Source organism: Lissotriton vulgaris, chromosome 5, assembly GCF_964263255.1.
Source record: "Lissotriton vulgaris chromosome 5, aLisVul1.2, whole genome shotgun sequence".
NCBI classification, from domain to species: Eukaryota; Metazoa; Chordata; class Amphibia; order Caudata; family Salamandridae; genus Lissotriton; species Lissotriton vulgaris.
Window position 1 is genome coordinate 1,877,524,700 of NC_141693.1, and position 20,579 is coordinate 1,877,545,278.

Here is a 20,579-nt window from a genome sequence, read left to right on the forward strand (position 1 = left end):
TAAAAATAGTGTGTGCCATTAATAAATGAGAAAACTAGACAGTGGCAAAGCTAATAGGTGTGTGCCCCGGTGTCACAGGAGCGATTTATTGGCTTTGCCAATGCTTGTTGTAGACTATCATTATGGTATCTCTTCTCTCGCCAGTGGGGACCCGTTTTCCATATATTACGGCTTTGGTAAGACTTGTCGTTATGAACACTCTCCATCCCGGTAGATAAAAAAAGATGTCTGACCGTTACCATCATGTTCCACTGCTTGTCTCGGTTTCCAAGAACTGAAACATGTTAGGTAGTATTCCAAAGTTGGAACACAATCTTTCTTTATTCATATTGCAGGCTGGATTGCCCCAGCAAACGATCAAAAAGACACAGAAATGTCAGTCAGCCAAAGCTGAGTTCTATTCCCATCTCATTGAAGGGCCTGGAAAACACCTCCTCCCCCAAACCCTTCAAGATTCCCTGCTGTATGTGAATCTGCCATCTAAAGGAGAGAGTAGGAGCAGGAACATGTCACCCACTCTACCAATGATGCCTTTAATTCACTATAGTGGCCATTTTGTTGGGCGCAACCACTAAAACGTGTGCAGTCCAGCAAAAGGGACAGGACAGATAAATGACATCGGTATTAACATCTAAAATCTTTCTGGGTGGCTACCCTAGGATTGTATTTATAATTTCTAGTGAATGTTATTCGTTTAGACACATATCAGGAATAGGACTGGTCTGGGGGAATAGGTTGATGTGCCACATGAAAGAAAAACTGTATTTTGTTGTCGAAATTCATACTGTTTACATACTCCTCTGGAAATAACAATTGTGAAGGCAGTTAATGGACTTGGATGAAAGACCTAGAAAGGCAGAGCTAACATGGTCTAAATGCGAATGGACAAACACATTTGCCACCGTTATCTTGTGGGAAAAGCATGAAAAGGGTAAAATGTGTTGTAATACTCGCAGTTGATTACACACAGACTTGGGTGACCTTGCTAACCTGTTAGTCCAGATTCAGGTCTATGTCTAAGATGACTCCCAAGATGTAAATGGGTTCAGAGACATCCCTAGTCTAGGCCACAGCGAGTTGTCCCAGCCATTGATCTTGCTGGATATGGGCAAATCTTTGATTTAGATGGGTTTCACGGGTAGGTGTGGTTCATCCAGCAAGAGATTGCTTTCAGAATAGTAGGTAAGCCTAAAATAGGGTTAAACGCTTCATCACGCAAGTTAATGATACTTTGAGTGTTATCAGTGAGTAAGGATACAGTTCCATTGAATTGACTGAGTTTTGAAAGGCACTAGACATAAATATTAAATAACAGAGGGGTTGTTGTGAATCCGCGTTGGGACACCCCGAAGTAGGGGAGTAGGAGGTAAGGTCAAAGAGCCCATTTTAAATTGTCAGGTTCAGTTGGTTAGAAAACTATTGAAGCATTGAAAGAGCTTTATACTTTAGTTGGCAGAGTTTAAGCCACTGGAGCAGACTTTGATGGTCGATCATGTCGAATGCGGTGGATAAATCCAAGAGGATTACAACTCCTGAATGTGATCAATCTACGATCGTTGATTACAGAACCTACGATCCGTTCAGTACCAGAGCCTAGACAGATCCCCGCTTGGGTAGACTCAAGTAAATTATTTTGTTTGACGTGTTCCTAAAGCTGTTTTGTACCTAAGTTCTCAGGAGCTTTGGAAGGCATGAGAAGGATAGGTCTGTAGTTAGCAGGTTTGTCTAGATTCAGATTAGCTCTTTTCAAGATGTGTAGGACCAATAATTTTTTCAGCTTTCCAGGGACCTCTTCTGACAGGGAAGTGCTGATTTATTCATTGATCATATGTTCAACTGAAGGACCAAAGGATTTGAGGCTAGTAACAGGGCCGGCATCTAGGTGGGAGCCTGAGGGGTTGTTGTATAAGATGCACTTAAAGCAATCTTCCTCTTTAATAGTAGAGAAAATTGAGATGGAGGTTTCCTCCATCAGAAGGCTCAAGTTTTCCACTTCGTGATTGTTGCGTGAGAAAGGGGCAGAGTTAAGTTCTTCACTGACTGTTGCATAAGAGTACGGTCAGAGTTGCCTGCCGCAAGGTTAGAGAGATATTCAATAATTTTAAATAAATTAAGGGAATTCTTTTTGTGTTAGTAATTGGACTTATTTAATATAATCAGTGAAATACAGCTTCAAGCAGTCCATCCTCCATTGGCTTGTGCTTGTATTATCTGGAAGACCTCCTACCCTACTTACAAAACCCAGTAACTCAGTAGTGCTAAGTGTACAGAGGCTATGGTTTGTGTGCTGTCTACTGAACGTCACATATAGTTGTTCTGATTCTTATAGTAAGGAATTTCCACACCAATGAGCTACCCACGCTGTCCAGCTACAGAGTGGGCTTCTATTAAGGTACTGATCAGAGTGTGACGCAGCACAAGTGCTGGCATAACTGACTGTCTAGATACAGTGAGGCTTGCAGGCATTAAAGTGGGGAAGGGGAAGTGGTGCCTGGTGTGTTGAACCAGGATAGCGGGGTGCAATCTCCCTCCTACTACCAGTGTCACCTTCTAGTCGCTGATACAGCAGGGGGCTTAGGACTCATAGGCGAAGACACAGGGCAACGCACAGTCTGAAGTGTCGTCACCTCCCTCTTTGTCATGTTCAGCTGCCCCTCACTCACCCAGCCAGGTGTTCATCTTGTTGGAACTGCAGTGCTCCAGCTTGGGTTGGATCAGCACATCCAGGTCTCCCTTGGGCTCCTCTTTGGTGAACTCCTGATATAAAAAGAAACACATTTAAAGAAGTTTGAAGTGCAAATATGAGGCACATTTTGTGCAAGACCAATTGTGGAATTGTTATGAGGACCCAGCACCTCATCTCTTTAGCCGTATTGGAAGAAATGTAATTACAGCCAACGTTGCTTCCTCTCTAGTGTACCTGTGTTCTCCTTGTTGTGAGATGTATTATATTAAGGTGTGCTATATAAATTGTATTCATCAATACATGCTATCATGAATGTGAGTCAGGTCCTAGAGATGGAATAGAGAGAAACTGTGAATTGTATTTGACTGACAGATAATTGGAATTTGAGGAGATCATGCGGTCTTCTGGCACTGGTCTCTCTCTCTCTGCCCTTCCTGCTCTATCCCCTGGAAGTATATTATAAGACCCCAGGGTTACCAGCAATACGCTTAACACTGTATTAATATAAAATAGTCTATAGGAGGTAGGCAATCCAAGAAGCCTTTTGGCGCCTATTGTGCCAAGCTCTATCAAGTGTCTTCAACTGGGTGTTCTGCAAATGCGCGTTGGCCTATCTGTGCGCTGTATTTCACAGTTAAGAGCCCTTTTCCACTTTATTGTTCAGGAAGAGTCAGGAACACATCTGTAGCTGATGTACTGAACCATTCTCATGTGATTTACAATAACTGTGTGCAGCAAGAGTGCTTTATTCTGTGGCTTTCTTTATACAATTCACCTCGGACCTATGTGAGCTATAGATACCTAAAAAGGGTCTGCAGACTTATTTATTGCTGAACAGCATTTAACCCAGTAGGCTCTTTTGATCTTTGCTGCTGAAGCAGTGAGAGTGTGATTGTGTAAGAAGTCCAGAGCGTCTCTGCTTTGTTACTACCCAGATGGGTAGCCAAACATTGGAATTCCTTAGCCTGTGGCCTACAGATGGTGGGGATAAGTGTGTCCTTCTAATAGTGACCACCCACCCATGCATCTCACTCTTCTTTCTGTAGCATGTTGTCATTAAAGCCACAGTCTAAATCTAGATTAATATTGCTAGATGTAGAGAGCAAAAATAGCCATAGGGAGAGTCAGAGAGTTGTTGGGGCCAAAAGCAACTTCACTCCATTCCCTTAGCTGAGTAAAGCGAGGCACGGAGAACTGGACAATTAAAACGAGAACTAACTACCTAGTGCCTGCAGATTGGGGATTGCACCAATTGGTTCTCCAGAAGAGCAGGCATGCTCCTCCTGGAACTTGTACATAAAGCTCTGCAGGTCTAACAGGAGACACATTTTGATGCAAATATAAAACTTAAACTGCAAGCTCTGCAGGATCGCCTTGGAACTAGGGGTGGGCGCTACTCGTGGAGTTTCCCTCTGCAGAATTCTACAGTTACATAAAAACTCTGCAAAATTTCACAAGCGGGTGGAATTTGGCACTTTGCACTGATTTGCAGTGCCAGAAGCTTGATCTGCACTGTAAAATCAGAGTGAATGCACCACGCGGCAAACAGAGGGCACTGCTTCTTTCTGCTGCTCAAGTAGATTTTCAACTCGAGCAGCAGATTTCTCAGCCTGAGCCGGTCATGACCTGCCACGGCCGCCTATGTTCAGAAATCTTGGTGGGAGGCGTTCTTGGGCCCAAAGATTGTGCAAAGGAAAGCAAATTCTCGCTCGACAACTTAACATTAGCGAGCCACGTGCGAGAAAATCTGTTGCCACATGGAGGTTGCCGGAGTTTTGCTGAGACTCGGTGCTCCAAGCGGAACGCAAAGTGGGCAAAACTCTGCAAACTCCGCCGGCAGAGCTGAATTTTTCATCCACCCCTACCAGGATCCTTTCATGACAGTTTGTTGCCTTTCTCTGTAGGAAATGGAAGTCTAGAGAACCTGTATCTGTGGGGTCAAACATGAGAGATTAGGGCTGCATCTGTAACACAAACACTTGTGATATAAGAATGAACTAGGTTGCAACTGGGATGCATGAACACTATATTTATCCTTATATCTTAAATCTTCTATTTATCTCTATTTCTTAAATCCTCTTGGCGCAGCAGAATTCCATCATTGTGAGCTTCCCACTGCAGTGCCCTGACAGTGCAGCACAATACCAGCAGTGATCGGTGTAAGGTTGCCTTGTGTCTCACCTCAATTGTCCGTTGCAAGGGATCCACTATCTGCCAAATTGCCAGTGTCAGGATGTCAAGGCCAAGGAGGAGTCCCACGGTGGTGTACAGTTTCCAAGGATGCAGCGTCTGGGGCAAAACAGAAACCCATACCAGGAGGAAGACGTCAAATCAACATATATAGGTTCATTCTTTTTATTCCTTACCTCCCTTTCTGCAGTCTCCCCTTTTCTTTCATCCTTTCTTCTTCCCTAGCTAGTCGATTGTGTTGAGTACTCCTCCTGTATATGACTGATTTCACTGCTTCAGCTTTGGGCAGTGGATTTGTTTCTTAATTTTTAATGATGCATAATTCCTTGTCTCTCTTCACTGTTTCCACAAAAGGGAATATCTAGTTTTGCTGCCCTTTCATTTGACTATGGATTGCATCACGGTGCCTCCCCTCAGTATGGGGACGTTCTGTCGTGTCACTGATTTAGCCAACAGAAGAAGTTTGTACCTACTGTGAATGGGGAAGTCTTTTCTCAATATGAGTGCCTGGACGCCCTATTCGGGTAGTTGTTGCACTATATAAATCCTCTTTCAAACATTCATTCATTATCTCTGCTGTGGGCATCAGGCATCTGTCTTCACTATCACTTCTGTCGTCTGTGGGCATCTAAGTACACGGTCTATAATATGAATTTTAGGACATCTGTCCTTACTGCTCTGTTGATGGTAAAAACCAATATTCACCGTTGCTGTCCTGCAACAGAGGTGTGTATTCTTGCCTCTCCAATTAAGTCTGACTCCATTGTCCATGTTGTGCCTGCTGCAGTCTGTTCCTAATGTCCTTGTCTGCCTTCTCTATCTCTGCCTGGGGTAGATGGTGGAAGCTTGTCTTTAGGTGCCCTACTGTCAACACTGCAAGTCTGCTCATTGACTCTTCTCTCTTCAAAAGGGAAACATCTGTTTTCGATGTTTATACAATTAAATTATTTTGACGCTGTCTCTTACGTTAATGGTGGAAATCAGTTTTTATCTGTACACGTAGACAACGCTTGCTATAGCATTTGATTACCAATTGGTAACATGGCCAGTATACTTCCTCCCTGCAATACAGAAACCCCTTCAGAAAGGTAGGTTAACCAACAGGGCCGATGTTGAATTGTAATGCAATCCAAAGGGGCTACAACCTCTGTACTAGAGATGATTCAACCCAGGAGCCACAGGGGCTACAATGTTTAATCCCGATGGGCGCTGCGTTTATCTAGAGTCAGTGTTGTAAGTAGACACTGCACTACACTTTTCCTACGTTGCCCCCAGCTCAGCATTCTGTTGCCTGCTATGATCAAGAAAAAAGAGCTATTGTCTTGTTGATCTCAGACCCCTAAACTGCTAACAGAGATTCCATTTGAGGGTCTGTTTAAAGATCTGAACTTGGTATCTCTGTATACCACTTTGAAACTGTCAATAAATCATCTGAGTAGTTCCTACAATGACCAACTGTAAAGTCCAATTTTGATAAGAAGATATCTTTATTAGGTTGAAACACCAGTTACAGGAAAGTGGCTTCTGTGACCTTCTTTCCACTCCAGCCGCCTCCAGTGTACTGACTCTAACGCTCCAGAACACTGAATATAAAAGCAAATCATTTGCTCTATCTTACCTTGCGCTTCTCCTTCTTTTCTTCTTTCTTGGTGAACACTGTGTGCACCCACCAGATTTTAGTGAACATACTGCCATACGCCAGGCTGAACCCGAGGCCTAGGAACCAGAGGCGTGCCTGCATGGGAAAGGAAGGAACAGAGACATGAGGACATCAGAAGTCATGAAGCAAGAGAGAGAGAGAAACAAATAAGATAAAGGATTGAAGAGGAATGAGGGACCAGAGATGGGAATGGAGGAGAAAGAGATATGCCTCAAGGTGACAAAGAGTTGACAAACAGGCTTAGAAGGGCCAGAAGGACTACATAGAATTATCATTACGAAAGCGTTCCTTTAGTGGAGACGCAGACTAACACCACAGGGCCTCTTGGTACTGGAACATATTGAATCAGAAGAACCAGAGGAAGTTCTAGAACGGGAAAAGGGGCCACAGAGAGGCCTAAAGGGCCATGGAGACCTAATCAGGAGAAAAACAGACATAGATCAAGGGGTGGGCCTCAGTGGAAAGAGGAGACTTTCTTAAAGGAGACACTAGAGAGAAGACCACAAAGGGGAGGGATACACTGTATATGGGACAGAGGAGATGGAGATGTTTAGGGGGGCGTACCTAGAAGATGGAGAGAGTGCAGGGTCACAGACAAGCCTACAAGAATTAACGCATCTCAAGTATCTCATCTTGAGTCAGCAGGCTGCGTTCCCATGTTTCCAGCATTGCTACTGCCCATGCACAGATAAGTGGGTCAGAGCAGATTTAGGGGCATATTTACAAGGATGTGGCAGAGTGCTTGACTTAATGCAGCCCTCCGCCACTTCTGAAATGCAGGGCTGCACCGTATTTACAAGAATACGGTGCAGCCTTGCATTTCCCCCTGTGCTGGTGCTAATTTACCTGCCTTGCACCAACGCAAGCACCCTTGCACCATAGTGCAAGGGTGCCTGCATTGAGGGGAATGATTGTTTAGGTGCAGGAAGGTGTCCCTTCCTGCACATTAACTCTTTCCGTGCTGATTACAGAACCGCTCCATCATCAGCCGCGGTAGTGCTGTGCTGATGACGGAGCGGTTCCGTCATTGCCCGCCCGACGCGCCTGCGCCGCGCTGATTTTGCGCCTGCGTGGCGCGTTCTATTAAGCGGGCGGGGCCATGACGGAACCGCTCCGTCATCAGCACAGCTCAACCGAGGCTGGTGACGGAGCGGTTCCGTCACCCGCCCTTGGGAATACTTCCACATCTAGGAAAGCAATTTTGGTTTCAGAGTGGGAGAGGCTGAATTGAATGTCGGGTGTTCTATTATTGAGCCATTGGTGGAACTGGATCAAATTGTCAATTCCTCCCGTCCATACCATAAAGACATCGTCAATAAAACGATACCATTTATGGATGTGTGCTCCGTACGGGTTGTTATTGTGTATGTACGTGTCTTCGTACATCGACATAAACAGCACAGCCAACTCGGGGGCAAGCTGGCCACGACCTTATTTACTAAACCCACAGATCGCAATAAAGCGCTACTGTATCAAAGTAATCATCCGAGAAGCTTGAGGGATAACCTGCCCTATGGGCAGTTTTTGCGCGTGCGCAGAAACTGCACATACGATGAGGACTTCTCTCATCATGCTGAAAAACTCGTGTCCAAACTTTGCGACAGGGGGTACCCCAAAAAATTGGTGAAGGACTGTATGAAACGAGCTAGGTGGACCCCCCGCGAAACACTGCTGGAACGGAAAAAGAAATCTGAACAGAAACGCCAGGTCTGTGTGACCACCTTCTGCCCGAATGCCAATCGCCTGAAACGCATCATTGGTCAAAACTGGCATCTGGTGCAAAATCTAGATGAAAGCCTGAAAGATCCCCCACTGTTCGCATTTAAACGTGAGAATAGTGTTGCAAACCATGTGGTAAGAGCCTCCATGCCTACTCAAAACCAACCTACTCTTCGCCAAATGATGGGTCTGGCACCCGTGTTAGGTCATCATAAATGCGGGACTTGCCTCTGCTGTAAAACTACCATACAGGGCTCGGTTTTCCAACATGGGGGCATATCCTGGAAGCATGAGGTATTTAGTAACTGCAAATCTAAATTTGTAGTCTATGGCATCAAATGCCCATGCGACCGCCTGTATATTGGCAAAACAGAGCAGGAAGTGCGTCAACGCATAACTCAACACAAGTCGAGGCTGAAGAGACATGTTGAAAATGCTCCGCTAGTAAATCATTGGAACAGAATGCAACATGGACTCAACGATTTCAAGTGGACAGTCATGTCTAGGATAGAAAAGAACCATCTAGGAGGCGATATGAGCCTCCTTTTATCCAGAAGGGAAGCAATGTTAATTGTAAAATTTGACACGGCAGTATCAGGTCTAAATGAACTCTCAGAAATTTTCAAGTTGTGAACCCCTGTGACGATGTTTTGACTGCCTAGTGATCAGCCTCAGTCCCCACTCCTTATTAGGGTTATCTGTCACCACTATCGAAATATTCTTTATGTTATTTCCATGGTGTTATATGCTCCACTGCATTGTGGTGCGCCGTTGAATTATGGTGCCGCTGCCCACAGAGGCTGACGTAATTGCCCACCCACCGATGACGCGGCGCGGACCCAGTACAAAATGCGAAGTCCCGCGCGGTAGGGTAATGCGCATGCGCGAGTGACTAGTGCACAACGCGACACCGACCGGTAGGGTCCCTGTGAAGAAGAAGCCCTAAATCAGGTAAGAACGAGTTGGATGTTCGTAGTGCTCTCCAGCCCTTTGGCCGAGCCGATTAGAGCCCGATGTGTGACCGCCCCGCTAACTGTCTCTGAATTGTAATCCTCTCTGCCGTGTACTTTTGTCTACACAGCACACGCGACTTGCGCCTGCTTGTGCTGACGCTGCCACCTTCTTCGGAGCTCCCTGATTGAGACAGGCTGCAGCACCGATAACGCTTTAAGCAGGTGATGTTTTCTCCACCCGTTTTCTGCAGTTGTCATTGAGCTTTCTCCTGCTATGTCCCCTTCTAAATGCCTCTTTTTGGTTTCAACAGTACCCTGAGCCTGCTTTATATACAAAAGAAACGCCATTGTAAAGCCTCCGGTCCTTCTGGTCCTTCTGCCTTTGGCTTAGCCCACCCCATATTTCTTCTGTGGACCCTTTTTCTCGCCGCACGGGCACATTGTTCTTATTTGAGCGGTAAGAGAACCCCACAGTGCTGAAATTTAATTATTTAATGCCAATCCGAATTCCCTGTCGACTCATAGGATGCTGATATTTGTTTACAGATTGATTTCCCCTTCATCATTTCCCCGCCCCGGACTACCACAAGCTTCCACTGCAGCAACCTTGGTGGTAAGTCCCCTCTCTTCCGCCAGATAACCTTTTTAAGTAGTCAACCAGTGTGGTTGAGGCACAGAGTTCTGAGTGTGATTTTGAGACCCTCGGTTTCCCGCTATTCCACCCATCAGTTCCCTTGAATAGGTCTTTTCCGAACTGGGGAGTCACGGAGTTTTAGAGATTCTGATAGGAGCTATTCTTCCTTTAGCATATGCTCCAACTAACGTTAATTACAAATGTGGTCACCTTTTTGCACTTGCCTCATTTGTCACTCCTTTTTTCTAAGAAAAATATTTCTCTCTTTTTCTTTTTGTCCAGTTGCCTGAGGCCCTGATGAGAATCTCCGAAGGATTAAAGGGGATTCGAAACGCGTAGGCCTATCTCCTTACTGGTCTGCCCTTGGGTTTAAGAGTCACGTCCATCTATAGACTCTTTTCCATTTATTTACAATGACTGTTTGAAATTGGAAATCTTTTGGTGTTATACTATTTTTCAATCAAAATTCTGAATGTTCTGTTTAACTAAGGCAGTTCCAGTTATACACCTTTCCCTTTGTAGATAATGTACATATGGTATGTTTGAGCTAAGTCTGTATGTGTTGAATGTATGGCGAATGTGATATGATTGCAGTTTTGAATGGTGGTTCGTTCCAAGTGATTGTATTCTCATGTGTCCGCTCTCATTTTTTGATTTTCCCCTAATGTTTTTTCCTCAAATGTAAAAATGAATTTTATAAAATATTGTTGATTTTCTACATATAATAAAATTGCGATTAAGAAGCATTCCCTCTCTGGAATTCGATTTTCTGTTTGTGGAGGATTAATCATAGTTCTAAGCACGTTTATCAGTACTGGCACCTTCTTTTGTTATTTATGATATAGGCTCAGCCTTGCTGATCAGAGCCAGCCCCTTTTTGTTCTACTACACCAATATAAGATATTGGCATATCATACAAAGCGCTTCAGACATGGGAGCAGCATTCACCAACCACCGCCTGAACTTCTACCAACTGTCCAGAGACCTTCGCTCCGCCACCCTTGCCCTCGTATAGGCACAGCTCATCCACAAAGCCATAGAGGCGGCCTTGAAGGCCTTTCCACTTGATCTCCGGACATCAACGGGGCTGGAAGAATTCAGGAAGAGACTGAAGACCTGGCTTTTCGACTGTGCCCCTGGATACCCTCAAGGGTGATTAGCACCGCAAATCAAAAAAACGACTTGATTGGTTGACTGTGTGAAATGTAGATCCCCCCCCTTGCAATACTATAACTTAATGCCCATGAGGAAATGTTCTCTCTGCTCAACTACAAACCTGACACACAAATGGGAACTGCCAGATCTCGATGTGATGCCCGTCCAGTCCAAGTGGGAACACTGCCGCCAGCGCCAGTATACAGCCCACGGCTGTCATGTTGTTCAGATATGGCTGAGAATTCTGGATGTACCTGGGGTGAGAAGAGACAGAAGCCATTTTCAGACACATATACATACACTGGCACCATGCTGGAGGTCACCCAGAGGCCGCACTGTGAGAAGACTGAGAGCAAGTGGCACACGTACTCTCTACTGCTAAAGGAGGTGCAAGTCTGTGTCTGGTGTGCAAGCTTTTTCACAGAATTGAAGCATGAGCATGTTTCGATCAGAGAATTTGCTGAGAAACAGGTCAGTGGCACAACTGCTGCACAATGATTCCAAGAGGCTGTTTGATGGTTCTTGTTTGTGGCATCACAACAGGGTTGTAGATTGTACTGGGCGATCAGACTGTGTGAAGTAAAGTCCTGACCTGAAATCTATCAAGAAACTTATAACGCGGGAGGCTAATTAAATAACACAACCACCCCCATTTTGATGGGAAATTCTATGTTTCTGGGAGTTTTTGAAGCACAATATTGTGTGTCTGTGACTGGAGCTTCTGGGATATATTCTGAAGCTGCCAAGATTGAGATAGTGTGAGAAAACAAAATCACGTGTTTTGGGGTGTTAGCCTTCTAGGATATGTTGGTTTGTGCTGTCATAGTTCTATGGTTGTGTAATGACGCTTAGAAGTCTGAACTTGCGATTTGAGATGTACTAGAATGTAGGGTAGTGGGTTGTGAGTGTAAATTAGGGGGTACCAGCTTTCCTGTTTCAGAGTCACACAATTTAAGAGTACTCCATCAGAGAGACTCCTGCTCTGGAGTTTGCAGGTGCATGCACACCTTACTTGAGAGAAATCAAATAGTCTTTCTGAGTCAGCATCACTGAACCATGGAAACCACCCAACTCCAGACAAAGTGAAAACACACATATCTGTTTCCTCAGGGCTTTCATGAATCAACAACCTCAAGCTTGTTATGGCTGTGAATATTTAGAGGTGGTTTCTGGAGACATGCTTTAGGGTGCAGCATTTGATGGTGCAGTGCTTACGATCCTTTTGGGGTTAATCTGGGAGGAATGAGAGCTTGATAAGACTTACCGGACATGGCTGTTGTAGACGTTGAAGGAGAGGCAGATAATTCCCAGCAATATCCCAACCCCAGCCAGAACTGACACAGAGATAAACAGCTTCTGGGACAGGTAGCGGAATGTGATGATCACCTTTGTGTGGTCGTTTGGGGGACTGTCACCTGAAAAAGGGGACAAAAAGAGCAAGTGAAAGGTGAGAGCCCTTCTATGGATACATACATCTCCTAAAGAGAGGGCAAGTGGCAGCAACAAAAGTCCTCCATGATAGGCACCTAACAGTATCCTGACGAACAGGCAGAGGTGAGAGACTTCCAATAAATGTGCACCCCTGTGGAACAGGCAGGAGGGAGATGTATTCAACCGCTCGCTTCTCAGCAGTTAGAAGAAGGGGCCTTCCATGAGATGTGAAATCCTAACTCAAGCAAATGTAGGGAACATCGTACGCAATATTATCACAGCAAGCTCCTGAGGAGCGAGTAGAGGAAAGAATCTTCATTCAGTGAAGGAGAGGGAAAGACAATGATGGTAAGGATAAACTGGGCAGCAAAGGGCTTACCTCTAATGGGCAGGGCATTGACAGTTTTAAGGCAGTGGGACCCACAGACTAGGATGAAACCAGGTCAAGGATATGGATGTACGTAAGTACAACGCGATCTTTTAGATCGCAGTACTTTACAACGCTGCCATTACAACGTTGGTGTGCGTGGATTGAGGATTATTATAATTTTATATTCCAACACCAGCACACTTAACAGTAGGGAAGGTGTTGGAATATAAAATTACAATATTCCTTATCCAACAGCGCCAATCAGCGCAAGTCGTAGTAACGACTTGCGTTGTAACGGCATCGTTGTAAAGGTACTGCGGTGTAAACACCGCGTTGTAAAAGATGTTTCCCAAGGGTATAGTCACAGAGTGGGGGCAGACTTGAGAATAGGGGTACTGCTGTCAATCAGCAGACTCCAGGAAGTGTTGAATGCAACAAACCTGCCTGTAGGTGTAAATTCGATGAAAAAATTGACTGTGAGGCTTGTCGGAAACAGATTTTGCAAGGTTACTCTTGCGTGTGACCTCTCTCTCTGGGATGAAACCTAGGGGCTAATTTACAAGCCCCTTCTGCCACCTGTACGTCACCTTTTCCCATTTTAAAAGTGGAGCCCCGGCAGCGCAAGGGGCTTGTAAATAATCCCTCTAGTATTTACCAGTTGCACGCTGATCCATGCAGCAGGGACATTACATTGAGGGTTAGACAGATTATAGCAGTAGTATATTAGTTAACTGAACTTACTCCTTAGAAATGGAATCAGTCACCTGAAGATGACATATTTCATCTCTGCATACATTCAGTAGTAAGCCACTAATGTATGGTGCTAATATTTTAAACTGTGATATGTTAGCCTGTCAGTATCATCTACAAAAGTTAAAAAGAGGTTTTTCGGCTGTCTACTAACGGTTTTGTCAAATGTTGTTTAGATTAATAACCAAAATAACTTTTTAATGTAACACGTGATTGTATTTCAATCAGTTACAAACCCATATATTGTACCAAAAGCTATGAAAATCGATGCAGCCAATAAAATATTAAGTACACATCATATGAAAGGAATTTGCTATTCCATCCTTCTTCCACCCATAAGTTGCCATGCTGTAGTCCTCTGCCAGTATACCAGGGCCCAGGCCTCCTTTCTGTCAGGTCCACTCCCCTCTTAACAAGGCGGCATATTTGCCATCTTTGGGAGCCCTGGTAGGAAACCCATAAATTGAACCCATAGATGATAAATGTGGTATTTCGGATGTAAGCATTAATACATTTTTGTTGGGCTTGATACAGGAATCTTAAGATGTCATGCTGGAATGTGTGGTTTTTGAGATTCTGAAGGAAGGGGGTTGGGGGGCAGTGTCTGAGCTGCAATAGAATCTATTTGCTACCACTTAATTGTTATAAATAACCTGTGAAATAAAGATTCCTGTCAGCGAAGGCCTGGTTCCTCCTTGTCATACTGGTGACGAGGACAAGTCGAGAGGTTCAATAGAGTTAATTAAGTAATCCTTGCAATTGTCTTGTAATTCTGGCCTTAATTGCTACTGTGCCAATATGCAGCAGAAAACACGCCCCACATGTGTTTTGGCTCAGGGGCAGGCAGCGACGCAATCAAGTCTTTTCATTGCTGTTTTATTTTAGTGTCAGCGGCTAGGAGTGGGTGGGGGACGACGCTCCCCCACCCTCGTTGAGAAACCGCCGCTGTGCCCTACTTAATAATCTACAGCTACCTGCCTTAGGGTCCTATAGGCCTTCCTTAGGGGAGACTTACATATATTGTTAGGGGAAGTAGGGGCTTTGCTATTAGTTGGAATAGCAAAGTCGAGGTATCTGTGGTACCACTGCCCTTCCAGCCTGCAGTAGCAGGCTGGGAGCCATTTTGTACATTGTCACATACAGAGTGGCACAAGCAGTGCTGCAGCCCTGGGTGAACACTCTGTCTTTGATACCCTAAGTAGGTCAGGCCTTGTCAATTGGGGATAGCCAATTCGCCATATATTTTGTAATGGGTTAGAACACTAGTACTGAGATCTGATTAGCGGGCCACAGTGCACTCTCAAAAGTTGATAAACCAGCAGCATCAGTCCGAAAATGTGGAGGTGAACATGTACAAAAGGGGCATTCCTTACATTAATTCAATATGAGATCTCAAAAAATATATAAATATGAAATACACACAACACAGGTACAGACAGCACTTTTGTTAACTGACAGCCAGGTATATTAAGGAGGTTTCAAAATCTAATCATTACTAGACAGACATATTGCAGTTTTAGATATGCACAAAGGCAAAGGTGCCCACAATAAATCCCGTAGTAAACTATAATTGAACAGAAGTTGACTTTTTCGCCCAATATACAATTATTATAGACAGTGTTCCACCATGATATAAAATTGATGTCTATGGAAATTTCCAGTAAAGGTAATCACTTGTATAGCAATGGCCAATAACAAGTCCAAGCACTTTCCTTTATTATGACAATCTAACCATATTCCATGTGTATGACCCAAAATGAGACAACTTATGGACAAAGACATACACTCAACCCTGGAAGCAACAACAACTGCCAGCTCTCAACGTCGACCATCACCCAAGGCCTGTTCTCCTGCCGACACTGCCTCCGCACCTTCACCCACTTCATTATCCCAATAGCTTCCGCCAACCAACGCCAGCACTCCCAAACCCGTGAGCTGCATCCTCCTCAATGTACACTCCCTGTACAGACACGCAGTAGAAATCTGGGACCTACTCACCACGTTTTGCCTGATGTCGCCTTACTCACAGAGACCTGGACCAATGCCAGCTCCGCACCCGACATCGCAACTGCCATCCCAGACGGATTTAAAATCTAGAGGAAAGACCGCCCCAACCACCCTGGAGGAGGCCTTGTCTTCATCCACAAAAGCTCCCTTCGGATGACAACCTCCATCTATAATGACTGCTCGCCCCTATGGAACGCATTCACTTCCAGATACAGGTCAGACCCAGAGTGACTCTACGTGGAACTCCCGCCTACAGACCTCCCGGACCCGCACCCCGTTCACTAACACCATCGCAGACCACATTACGCCCCATGACCTCGCCTCTACGGACCACGTACTGCTCGGAGACCTGAATTTCCACCTTGACAAACTCAGTGACCCCAACTCCACCGCCCTCCTAGACAACCTCGCCAACATCGGACTCAAGCAACTCGTCACACCCCCCACCCACAAGGCGGGACACACCCTCAACCCTATCTTCGCCGGAGGAAACAACATCCATTTCAGTCACACCAAGCAACCCCTCTGGATTGACCACCACGGTGTCCACTTCTTCTCGAAACCCACCGTACACAAACCAATGCCACACCAACTATGCAGAAACTGGAGCAAGATCAGCGAAGAGCTCCTCACCTCCACCTTCAGCCGCTCTCCTTCCCCCACCACGACGGATGCAAACTCTGCAGCCAACAAACTCCACAAATGGATCACCGACTGCCCCAACACACTCACATCCCTCCAGAACTCCGACAGACCACACACTACGAAAGCCACCTGGTTCACCACATACCTCAGAGAATCCAAGTGCCCGGGCCGACGACTTGAGAAAGCATGGAGGAACAGCAAAACCCCAGAAGCCTACAGGCATGCAACTATACCACAGCACCAACTCATAAGATTTACAAAGAGGAACTTTATTCAGGACAGAATCCTCTCCAACTCCCACAGCTCCAAGGAACTCTTCAACATCATACAAGAATTTACCAGACCCCTCAGCGAAATCTCTGACGTCCCTCCATCCCAGGACCTCTGCAACAAACTCAGCTCCTTTATCCACCACAAGATCTGGACTCACTACGACAACTTTGATGAACATGACCAAGGCACCGACCCTACACCCTACACCCTCCACCAGCAACGCCACTCAGCCGAACATCCTCGCCTGGACCCCTCTCACCACAGAAGACACCACAACGACCATGAGGCGCATACACTCCGGAGCACCCACTGACCCCTGCCCGCTGCACAACTTCTACAGGGCTGCCTCTGCCATCGCACCAGAACTACGACGAACAATCAACTGCCACGTCTAAACAGGCAGGCTCCAGGACGACTGGAAACATGCATAAGTCAAACCCCTCCTCAAGAAACCCTCTGTAGACCCGACGGGCCTCAAGAACTACAGGCACATCTCTTTCTTCCCCTTCGCCACCAACGTCACAGAGAAGATCGTCAACATTCAGGTAACGAACTTCATGGAATCCAACAACATCCTCGACACATCTCAATCTGGTTTCCGCAGCAACCACAGCACCGAGACCACCCTCCTAGCCGTCATGTACAACATCTGTACACTCTTCGATACATCATTCTTTTTCTCCCAGTTGACTCAATCACGTTCTAGTGCCTCACTGTTGGTGGACAAGTATCTCCTTTTGATTTGTGGACTTCAAGCACTAACACGTTGGATTCGATCGCACCGCACTGACTTTGACTTTCTTGTACGTTTTGGTTCTCCTGTTGGGATGGCTGTTCAAGCGGAGAGAGCTCGCACGAAAAATCGGAGTGGCCAGGGTTGAGTCTGATTGTACGGGTTTGATAACACGGCTGTATTCAATACGGGACTTGTAGCCTACAATGATGCGGGAGTCAGGTGGTTTTTACAAACTCCCCCGGTTGTATTGTAATTGTTGCTTTACAATGTCTTGACCATAAAACGGGGTGGTTTGCTTCTGGCGGTGAGGGAGGGGGGCCGGGAGGATGTATGATATCTCCGTCTCCATTCTTTACCTTCTTTTAGGATTTAGTTGTGGGGCGACAGGCACGCTGCTAGTGGGGTTAGGCCATAGCCATTGCAGGGGTGCAGGGTGGGGGGAACGGGAGAGGGTTTTTTATTTTGCCTTGTTTAGTTCTATGGCCTTTTTTTTTTCTTTTCTTCTTCTCCCTTTTTACAAGAGGTGGGTTGCTTATCCTGAATCGATCTCTCTCACATAATCTGGGTGTCTGTTTCGGTTTTTAATTATCCTGAATCGTAAGTTGGAAGAAATTTGCTGGCGTCAGCTTAATGAGTTGTTGATCGTATTGTTACTCCCTTTTTATGTACCTGTTCATGTTGACGTCCTACTCTCCTGTATACTGATTTTACTATATTTGCTTATTCGCCCACTCATCGTTGCAATGTATTTTGTCGTATGACACCTGGTATGTGTAATAATTCCTCTTGTTTTTCTTCTTTCAATAAAAATATATATAAAAAAAGGGAGATAAAGTAAACAGGAAACAAGAACTTGGAAAATGATGGGTTTAAGAACAAAAAGAGTAAAGCTGCTTCGGCTGATGTTGGGTTTCATAGTCGTACGAAACAAGAAAGTGTAGCGGACACACAAGACAACCAGTGTAAGGGTCCATTGAGGGCAATTATGAGACATAAGAGTGGTCGGAAACATACTTCTATCCTGTGTAATGATTCTTCAGATAGTGTGGAAATTGAATTAAGCTGTTTCTTAGATTTTTAATTGGAGGAAGAGGATGTTAGAAAAGTTAAGTTCACCGGACAGCTGGGTGGGGATAAGGCTACTAGCCTTGGATCTCCAACTGATCCTCTTGGGGAATCCATGTTTGACCTGATGCTTCTGAAGCACACACCCTCTCCTGCACTCATACTCTGCACCGAATGTGGCAGAGTATGTTGAGACGTGGTTGTGCAAACAAATCCCCAAGGATGTTAGGATACGCCTGCGCTCAGAATGCCCACGTCCAAGTCTCACCAATAAGATAGTGATGACACCAGATTTGGACGCAAAAAAATTGGATTTCATTGACAAGGGGCCGTGACCCCAGGAAGGGCCTAGATAACCTTCTCAGAATGTGCCAGGACAGATTATTAGACCTAATGGACCCCTCACTAAGATTTTTGACATGGCCGAAGAGGCATATGTAGAAAAGAAAGAATTGAATGTGGAAGAGGTAAGGGATGGGTCCAGAGAGCATTCTGTTTGCTGGGGAATGCGAACATGGCTATTTCAGTGGAAAGAAGGAAAAGTATTCTTCTTAAGATTGACCCAAAACTAGCTGAATTGGATAATAATGACGGAGGTCTAGAGGCCAATGGGATGCTTTTTGGAGACACTTTCATAAAGGAGATGTCTAAGTATGTTGGGGCGTTCAGTTCCTTACAAAAATCACAAAGAGAAATTAAAAAGGTTTTTGATCGTCAAGTTTTAGGTGGGTCCGGCTCCTTTTCAAGAGGGTTCAGACCTTATCAATACCAGACCTCATATCAACCAGGAAACTTCTACCAGCAAAGACAAAGAGCTGGGGTTAGAGGAAGCCGTCGGACCTAGGGATTAGGTAGGTCAAGACCCTTTTGGTATCCAAGTAAGGTTGGGCAGCAGACAAGCTGAATTTCATCACAATTGGAGATTAATAACAAAAGATCTGTGGGTATTATAGACCATCTTGGGGTAATACATATATTTCATTGGGGAGCCAACTCAGCATCAACTCCTGGAAATGATAAGATTTGAAGCAGTATATTTGTAATTGGTAAATACAGATGTAAAAGAATTGATAAGGAAAGGAGCAATTGTAGAGGAAATTAATGGGGTACCAGGTTTTGTGAGCCATATTTTCCTGGTGGAAAAGAAAGAAAAAGGAAGGAGACCTGTTATAAACTTAAGACAATTGAACGATTGGGTAGAGTATCACCATTTCAAGATGGAAGGGATGCATATGCTGAGAGATGTGTTGCAGTAAGGGGACTGGAAGACCAGGCTACACTTGAAAGATGCCTACTTGACGATTCTCATTTAGGAGGAACAGCAGAGATTTCTCCAGTTCAGGTGGGCAGGAAGGACATGGAAGTGTGTCTGTCCCCCTTTCTGCTTATCTTCTGCCCCTTGGTGCTTTACGAAGATGCTCCGTCCAGTAGCAGCGTATTTGAGAGAGAGAGGAATTCGTCTGATTATATACTTAGACAATATATTGTTAATGGATCAGGACAGGTTGACAGTTGAGGATCATACAAAGAATGTGGTGTTACTGCTTGATAGGCTGGGTTTTGTGGTAAACAGGGAGAAACCGTGTTTGGTTGCGAATCAATTATTGGGGTTTATAGTCAATACGGTACAGGGACAATTGAGACTGCCTATGGACAAGTTGAAGAGAATGAGATTCGGAAGGTGTTGTTAATGGAAAAGATTTCTCTGAGAATGCTGGCGAGAATGGTCTGCCTGGTCAGCCTGTTATCTTCTAATATACAGGCTATTTTTCCTGGACCTTTGAATTATCGGGCCCTTCAGAGGTTGAAGGGCACACATTTAAGACGTGCCATGAAATCTTCAGAAGAGATTGTGCTTACAGACGAAGCAAAGTTGAATTTCATTGGTGGTTAAGACATATGGATGCTGGAATGGGAGAGACATTTTTGTGGAAAATCTAGATTTGGTAATAGAGTAAGATGCAAGTTTGACATGTTGGGGAGCTCGTTGTAGTGTGATATCAACAGGAGGAATTTGGAAAGATGAAGAGCGAAGACTCCATATAAGTTGCCTAGAACTGCTAGCAGATTCTTTTGCAATAAAGAGCTTTACGAGAGGAAGAGCACAGTGCTCTGTTCTTTTGGAGATGGACATTATCTCAGCTGTGAGATACGTGACTAAATTGGAGGGTCCGCGATCGAAAGATTTGGCGGACCTGGCAAAAGCTTTTGGAGATTACTGTTTGAATCAAAATGTTTTGGTGCAAGCAGAACACATTCCAGGGTTGAAGAATGTGTGTTCCAGAAATTACAGGGATTCGAGCGA

General features: G+C 45.0%; 1 protein-coding gene across 3 annotated transcripts in view; it reads right to left on the reverse strand.

Moving 5' to 3' along the window:
- The window catches only part of GABBR1 (gamma-aminobutyric acid type B receptor subunit 1), a 750,676-nt gene that overhangs the window by 30,205 nt on the left and 699,892 nt on the right, over positions 1-20,579 (reverse strand). For all 3 annotated transcript variants that reach the window (XR_015296080.1, XM_086924382.1, XM_086924381.1), the window contains 5 exons: positions 12,262-12,412; positions 11,119-11,251; positions 6,495-6,611; positions 4,868-4,975; positions 2,664-2,757 (listed from right to left, as the gene is read on the reverse strand). Coding sequence is in view for 2 of the 3 variants with exons in the window: in XM_086924382.1 (XP_086780508.1) it covers positions 2,664-2,757; positions 4,868-4,975; positions 6,495-6,611; positions 11,119-11,251; positions 12,262-12,412 (603 nt within the window). In the remaining variant the exon portion in view is untranslated. The remainder of the gene's footprint in view (positions 1-2,663; positions 2,758-4,867; positions 4,976-6,494; positions 6,612-11,118; positions 11,252-12,261; positions 12,413-20,579) is intronic.